The 8,731-nt window shown below is 36.6% G+C and overlaps 1 protein-coding gene across 2 annotated transcripts in view; it reads right to left on the reverse strand.

Moving 5' to 3' along the window:
- Nucleotides 1-7,180, reverse strand: part of LOC149192341 (uncharacterized) — a 376,901-nt gene extending 369,721 nt beyond the window's left edge. For both annotated transcript variants that reach the window (XR_016254347.1, XM_089404553.1), the window contains exons 1-2: nucleotides 6,803-7,180; nucleotides 6,496-6,687 (exon numbers count right to left, since the gene is read on the reverse strand). Coding sequence is in view for 1 of the 2 variants with exons in the window: in XM_089404553.1 (XP_089260679.1) it covers nucleotides 6,496-6,687; nucleotides 6,803-6,962 (352 nt within the window). In the remaining variant the exon portion in view is untranslated. The remainder of the gene's footprint in view (nucleotides 1-6,495; nucleotides 6,688-6,802) is intronic.
- Nucleotides 7,181-8,731: the final 1,551 nt, after the last annotated feature.

Below are 8,731 nucleotides of genomic sequence, written 5' to 3' on the forward strand. Positions count from 1 at the left end.
AAAGTCACTACAGTTTTGATGAAGAGAAACTTCATTGTAGCCTTTTCTCTCTCATAACTCTTTTCAATCAGTCCTCTTCCATAGACCTCGCCTTTGACTCCACTGGCCCCTTAATTGAGAAAGGCACTAGTCCACTAATGTGTCAATCATCTTAAATAAATCTTAAAACCCTAAATTTTTTATTTTTTAGGTTTTCTAGGGTAAATTAGGGTTAGGTTATAGTAACATCTGCATTTAATAGCATAAAATACTCTAGACCTTATAGTCCTAGGGTTAGACTATCTATGCACTAAATTGGAAAAGCATAAAATACATTTTTCATGCAATTTTCAGCTATTAATTAGGGTTGACATCTATAGTTTTATTGTTGTTCTATGCATCTTCAGCCATTCAAATTTAACATAGTCTATTTCCACGTTTATCTATTAAATAGCCTTTGTTTATTACTTGCTTATTATCAATTTTAGTCTATTTTCTTATTGTTGTAGTAAATTTTGCATTTTGTAAATTGAGCTGCTAGAAACCCTAATTTATAGCATCAATTGGTAATTTAAAGGTCGCATGTACTTGGAAACCTATTTGAGCCTCTTTGGGATTATTTGAGCCCTCTACATTTAACCATATGGTATTTGAGCCCTGTACATTTAGTTAGGGCATACATCTAGAGTTTGTTTTTTTATGCATTTTTAACCATTGAAATTTAATACAGTATATTTCCTTGTTTATACATTAAATAGCCTTTGTTTATTGCTTTCTTATCATCAATTTTAAGCTATTTACTTAATGTTGTTGTAAATTTTGCATGTTGTAAATTGTGTTACTAGAAACCCTAATTTATAACAACAACTGGTAATTTAAAGGTAGCATGTATTTGGAAACCTACTTGAGCCTCTTCAGGTCTATTTGAGCCCTCTAGATCTAACCATAGGGTCCTTTGAATTGATTACCTTGGAATTACATCTCATCTCACCTGAAGCCTTACTTATTGAACATTACCTTTGGGTGATTTTAGTGGAATCCTTAGGGGCTATTTACCTTGGAAGTACTTGGGTCATCTAATCTCTAAAATCTATTGGAGAACACTTATGGGAATAATATCCAACCACGGAATGGCAAGGGAGTAGTTGTTAAAGTGATAGTGGTTATTGATCCTATTGTTGCCCTTAACCTCGAGTAATTATTGAGGCTTTGCACTAGGGTGCTAGATTTTGTAGTAACATGAACATAATCAGGAAGCAAACAAAGTCTCCAAGCAAGTTTGCAGGACGCCTACAAGCACTCTACTAGTTTCAGCATCTCAAAGTGGGGTTGAGGAAATCCTCCCTCCAAGAATGACAGCTATATGATCCTCTATTGAGGATTGTTCAAGTATTAGTTCCGACTGATTTTTAATATTTATCTATGTTGCACTAGTTTCTGGGATGGGGGGACGCATCCTCGAGAAAAATAGAGCACACCTCCAAATTTTTTAAGGGATGATGAGTTGGTAACAACAACATATACATACATATATGCATACATGCATATGTGTGTGTATGATTTAAAATTCACCATAAACACTTGTCGTTGCTTCAATCTTGTAAGCATAAGAAGCTATAACATATAGTATTATGCACAACCCAAGCTTACACTAGCCAATTCTAAAAAGGCTTGAGCAATTTGAAAAAGGATTGAGTGACATTCCATTATTGGTCGCTAAACATGAGCCAAATGCAATTTAGCTTTTGGAAACTTAAGTGTAACTATTTTCAAGTTGCAATAAAGTCCATGAAGGGCCTATGAGACAAAGAACAGTCTCTAAAGTAGCTTTTCTTCCTCGTATTTTTTTGGTAATTATGATTATGTTAAAACATAAAAGGCATTTAGCCCCAAGGGTTAGCTCAATTGGTCGAGTTCTCGTTGCTAAAGCACCTCGCTAATGGGAGGTCAAGAGGTCAATTCTCCTCGACGACCTCAAGGTTAGGCTCTACTAATAAGTCGATAGGAAGTGATCCCTTTGGGTGGATTTGCCTGGATATTTCCTCGGACAAAAGAAAAGACATAAAAGGCATTCCCTTCTCAATAGGTTTTGCAAACTTTTACAGCTACATTGAAAATTGTTAGTTTTTGTAGCACCGGACAGGTGTTTTAGTCTCGATTTGTGTCAGAGAGGCTAAGAGCACGAGATCTTCAAAACCCAAAAAAGATTTCACGAGATAAGCTTGCGAAATGCCTTAATTAAATTAATTAACCATCATTTAAATTTTTACTAAGTCTAACTTAGGAAAATTGGTTAATTAATAGGAATTAATTAAGGAAAGTTGAGAAAGCTCTAGAAACTCACACGGATCGAGTTTGAGATGATCTTAGCCGTTGATAACTTTTTCATCATGGTTTTTGGTGATCCAACGAAAGATTATAAGAGCAGGTCGATGGGGTGGGAGATGATACAGTTCTGAGACAAAGGGAGAATGAGTTCCTTGGCAAATCGAGTTGTCCAGTTGCAGAGATCAAGCAGGGAAGAAAAGTTTGAGGCAGAAGGAGAGCAAAAGCAAGAGCGAGCAGCAACAGAGAAATTCTGAAGGAAAATGTGATTTCCAGTTTTGCAGAGCCAGCAGAGAGGAGGCCAAAATATTCTGCAAATAAGTCATCCAGGTGGTGCAAGTTAGCCAGATTAGCAGAGCGAGTTGTCGGGAAGAAGTTGGATTAGTTGTTAGAGGCCAAAAAATCATTTCGGAAGGTAGAGCGAAATTTTCCAGTGGCAGGAGAAGGCTAGACAACCAGTTTGGAGCAGTTTCAGGAGGTTGTACAAATTGTGTAGGTCAAGAGTGCGAGCAGGCTAGAAGGGGGCAGTGTTGTGTGGTAGAGGGAGAAATTTTCTCCTAATTATTTTGGCAAGATTAGAGGATTGTCAGTCAGGCATCCAGATTATTGTAATCAGATTTTGTTGTTGCATAATAATAAAATAAACCCTCATCTGTCGCACCTGTTTTCCCTTCGGGGTTTTTCCGAGGACGTTAGTCCAAAATATTGGTGTCATCTGTGAAAATTCCAAACTAGAACCCTATTGCAGCAACTGATATTATTTCTCCTAGTTGTTAATTAATTAACAATTTATCTACTACGGCAAAATCGAAATAAATACACTGCAACCTTCACAAATAAAATTGCGGAAAAATAATGCGATAGAAACTGAGAAATGCTAGCACACACACATAAAATATGAGACAATTATTTTTGGACAAATGTCCCCGAAAAACCCCAACTTGGGAAAACCGATGCAGCAGTTGAGGGTTTTATTATTATGCAGCAGTGAGAAATTTTGAGTAAAATTGTATGCCGAAATCTAGCAATCCTACAGAGAAAAATACTGGCAAAAATCTAGAGAGGAATTTTCCTCACCCAACAGGCAAACTCCCAGCACGACTTGCCTTCAAAAATTCAGCCCTCTCACCCTCTGCGTTGCTCTGCGCAGCCTGTTGGACGTCAACCCTCTGAATAGTCTATGATGAAGTCGTTCTGCCTTTTGCTCGCTAGAAAGATGATTCTCTGGCACTCTGGGACTCCTTCCCGGCCTCTGGAACTGAAGACATCTGTCCCTCTCAACAAATCGATCTTGCCTCTAGAGGTTGTTGCGTTGCCCCAACATCAGCCTCTCTGTGGCTCTTCTGCGTCTCTACAAATGCACTCGCTGGATCTGGAATGCCTCCTCCAACCTCACTATCTCTGCCCCTCACTCACTGCTTTGATCTCTAGCTTTCTCCGACAACTAACTGTTGCTACTCTGGAAATCGAACTGCTCAATTGTCTCCCTCCATCACCACATCAACCTCCTCTTATAATCCTTTGTTGGAGCACCAACGACCAAGATTAAAACTTAATCAATGGCTAGGATCATTTCTAGATCGATTTGTGTGAGTTTCTAGATGATTCTCGCTTTGACTTAATTAATATTGATTAATTAACCATATTCCCTAAGTTTAGACTTAGAAAATATTTTAAAACTGGTTAATAATCTAATTAAGTCATTTCTAGGCAGAATTTCCAGAAACGATTTTTGAGTTTTGGAGATCTCATGTATTCTAGCCTCTCCACCAAATTTCATGGCTAGAACACATTTGATGCTACAAAAACTAACATCATCTTTATTGTGTGTGTGCATCTACTTTTCTCAATTCCAGTTTATTTTCCGTAGTGTAATTTTATTGTGAAGAATTGCAATGTGATTTAATCGTTATTTGTCGTAACAAATAAATTGCATAATTAATTAGTTAGAAGAATAAATTTCTAGTTGCTACAATTTAAGAAAATTTCGCAAAAACCACTATAAAACACTAAAGAGAATAAATTCATCTTTTAGATTAAGAAAGTGGTTGAATAGGATTTATTCAAAAACCACTATAAAACACTAAAGAGAATAAATTCATCTTTTAGATTAAGAAAGTGGTTGAATAGGATTTATTCAAACATCTAGTACCCAATCCATACCACTATTATCTTATTATTTCATAATCCTTGAGGTTGGGATGGTCGAACCACTAGACCAAAATGACTCCAGGAAACCCATGTACAATATATATAAAAGCTGAGATGATTCAAAATATGAGAACAAGAGAAATAACCACAAAGATCAGCCCTTTGAAATGTTGCATTTTCTGTTTTTTTGACATGGAGGCTTTGCATGTTGTAATGTTGTTAGAAATACAATATTTAAATCACCAAAAACCCAAATGGAAACTCATTATACAAAACCTATGTTTTGCGCTAGAACTTGTTCAACAAATTTAGATTCAATGCAATACAAAAATAATGGATGGGAAAAATGATCATATTGTCCAATCATCAATGTCAATGATTGTCAAAATTGAAGATATATACCGAAAATATCCCTGAAATCTGCCCAAAACATATCGGAATTTTGTCTGGAACATCCCTGAAATCTGCTCAAAACGTCTTTAGGATGGCCAGCAAGTCCCTGAGTCCCTGATGAAATCCCCAGTAGTTTGGGGACATTTCCTAAGGGTCCCCAAGTCCATAAAATGCAGGAATGTGGGGCATGCATGTTTTTTTGGGGGGATGGTCCCTGTGCAACATAGATATTTACTAAATCCCTGAGGTGTTATGTTGTATGGTCGTTGGAATTTCAATAATGGTTTATGGGTACTCCTTGATGTCATTTTATGGCCAGATACATTATAACTCTTTTATTTTAAGTAATGGAAAGAGCTATGTTTTTTTGCCATGGAAAACACACACATACAACGTATCCTACTCATTTGTAACCTTATTTTCAAAAAATATGTTGTATCTATTCGAAATCCCATATCTCCATCCACATACATGCAACTTAAGCATCTCACCAAGTTGAAGATTATCCTCACAACTTACAGAGAATGGGTCTCCCCAACTACCAAGTGTCATCATTAGGAATCCTAGATAAGGTTTTACTTGTGAATCTCAAACTATTCCAACAAAGGTTTGTTGATGGTGAATGCTCCTCCTTCCGAGAGATGGAAAACATCGTATGAACATAAATTCAGAAGAAGTTCCATGTGCTTTTTCCTCACTAGGAAAAAGAGGATAGCAAATTCCATATATACCATGTTTTCCCTTATGCTATACTGCCAAGGACACGTTGTCGTATTTTAATTCAAAAGCTTGCCACATATCTTCCTTGGGATCTTTTGTAATTTGTGCTTCTAGCAATGTCTTCTGACACGTGACTTGAGACTACTGATGGGGGCTAAATACGGATGGCCTGCATAGAGACATGAACCAATGTGGATCCCTTGGAGTGCCTTGAGCTTTGAGCGGCTAAAGCTTGTGAGTTAGGCCATGTATCACAGGTGCCATTTACATAGTATGCCAGGTAGCAAAGTAGGCAACGCAAACTAGCCCAACTTACTAAGGCAGCCGTGAAAAGTTCCCCGAAACTTCAAAGGACCTCGTAATCGGATGCAAGGAGTTGAGCTCACCACAAACTCTATCATGAACGTTACCACGTTGGGTAGGTTCTTTCAACTCCCAGGTATGATACTGAAAGATCTTTATCCAGTTGTTCTTGAAAGATCAAGCATTCGAATGTTTGGTCCTGAAAAGTCCACTCTTCTAAGTTTTGGTCCTGAAAGGTGAACTTTTGAAGGTTTGGTACTGAAAGGTCAACCCTGGGTCAGAAGGGTTGGTTAACCTAAGCTGCTAAAGTACCACAGCTAGTCCAGGCAGCATGCCATTGCTAGGCAAGTCTTTATAAATTGGCATGTAATCTATAGTGACTACTTTGGATGCCCTGATGCATCATCCTTTGAGACTATACAAATTATCTTGAGCCTCAATTTTGGCTTTGTCATTGATATAGCCCATCTTGCAGCAATATGTAACTGTAGTGAATTTACACATGTATATATTGATGCATTGCGCGGCGTCATACCTTGGGATCAAAAAAACATTATTTCATAAATTTGGAGACAAATAACTGTAAGTATTTATGAAATGTCTGTCAAGCGGCCTGAAACTTACTAATTTTTGCAGAAGGATCCTCGTTCCGGAAATCAGAACTGATGGGTACCTCAGTAACAATTGTAAAACTATCTTCAAATATATCAAGAACACCAATCGCTAAAGCCGAACGATTGGCCACCACAACATAGGGCTGCAGCTCTCCGGTCTCGTAGTTACCCACAATGTCGGCAGCTAAGAGCTCTTTCTTATCTGCAATTACGCATTCGATCAAGTACTATGAACTCAGAAACAGTCATCTGTAATGGGCTCTCAGATAGCAATGTATTGCATTTTGTTTTTTTTCAGGGAGGAAGAATCGAAAAACCTGAAACGTGAATGATCCATTTCCTCGGCGGAAGAAACCTATCAGTGTCGTAATCCCATTGAGTGCACACAACAGATATGTCTTGGCCGCTCTTCCGCTGACCAAGGAGCACGAGTTTCGTGCCCAGAGCCATGGAGAAGAATGTGCAATTTCCTTCCATTTTGGTGCTGCCCGCCCCGTCTGAATCTGCTAATCTGCTAGTATTGATTTCGTTTCGTAAATCTTCATAAGAGTAGCTCCGCTTGTCTGATTCTGTTTGTATTTGAATAGAAATAGAAAGCCTAAGGTTGGCGGGCTATGTATGCAGCCGAAGAAATGTTACATTTTCACATTTTTGTTGTGGTTTACCGGAACTATATCACATAAATGTCAATGAAGTTAATATGAGGTATCTGGTACAGAGCATTTAAGTTATACGAAGTCTTTTTGTTACAATAAAATCTATTTAAAGCAAATATTTTGTTTTACAATGCAATTTAGAAGTAATGGTTTCACATTAGTATGTTTGAATTGCATTATGTACTAAGAACTTTTTTATAAACCTTTATTCCACTTTTTTATAAATCTTTATTGCATTTTGATAAACATCAATATGTATATATATTCATGCTCTAGTAACACTGCATTTTGATAAACATCAATGTGTATATATATTCTCATATATTGTAATACAAACAGCTTAGAGCTTAGATGTATCTTAATTCTAGATCAGCTAGTCTAGATCCATCTTAACTCTAGATTTACCAAGCACAAAAAGGAATCAAATCTCTCTACATTTTAAAATATTCACATCTCAAGAGATTTGATCCCTCTCCAGTTAAGATGGATCTAGGTTGGTTTAATTCCGCTCTTTAAATAGGCTATATTCCACATGAATACCGTGGGTCATACCTAAAAAACCACCAATAACTTGACCAAGTCAAGTTTACCTTAACTACCCAACAAAAAATAATTTAAAAAAAATAGTGACAAAAATTTTATTTTAACATAGGGTTATTTTATTTTATTTCAAATTTACTTTAACTACCCAACAAAAATTGATTAAAAAAAAGACATTAAAGTAAAATTTATATTTTAACATAGGGTTATTTTTATTGCACCTAGAGGTCATCTCCAGTATGGAAGAGATGTTGTAAGGTTATGCTATGTTATGTGACATTATGTTATGTAAATATAATATAACATAACATAACTTTACAACATCTCTTTTATACTGGGTTGAAGAGCGTTTCTATGCAATCAAAATCTTTTATAGCTCATGAATAACTTTGATAAGTTTTGAAAGCATATTATTTCAAATACACTTTGGCCTCCCTATACATGTGTGTTTATATGAATGGTAACTTTAAAAAAACGATGTGCTTCTTACAAATATAAAAAGGAAATAAATGTGGTTGCATGTTATGGGTCATAAAGTGATCCAAGAAGTGTTTACTTCCTCTCACTCCTTTATATATGTTTGTTATTAACTAAACTAGCAATTGTACCGAGAGATGCAAAGGAACACCGATAGGAGTGGGGGAATGTGGAAAGCAATAATTAAGCGAAATATGTGGACAATGAAATACAATGTAAGGTGTTCAAGATTTGGATGGAGATGCGGATAGAGATCGGTAGGAGAATGTGTGGAATTTGGAATTGATCGGTCATGTGTCTAAGTTAAAATTGTAGTAAGTCAAAATGTTCGATAACAGACGTCCAACGCACATGCACATGACTGTTATTTTGTCGAGTGAAACACAGAATCTCGGAGTTCTTTGTACATCGACATGCGGAAAATGAAAAAAAAAATAATGAAGTGCATTCCATGAATGAGAAGAGGTGCAGTCAAAGGGTAGCCACAATCCTTGCGTTCACATGAAAGCCACAAAAAATACAATATTAATGATGTCTTTTGTCGCGACTTCAACGATGAAAGAAGGATTTGGA

Source organism: Pinus tabuliformis, chromosome 2_2, assembly GCF_031772625.1.
Source record: "Pinus tabuliformis cultivar Carrire ecotype Pingquan chromosome 2_2, CPIR1, whole genome shotgun sequence".
NCBI classification, from domain to species: Eukaryota; Viridiplantae; Streptophyta; class Pinopsida; order Pinales; family Pinaceae; genus Pinus; species Pinus tabuliformis.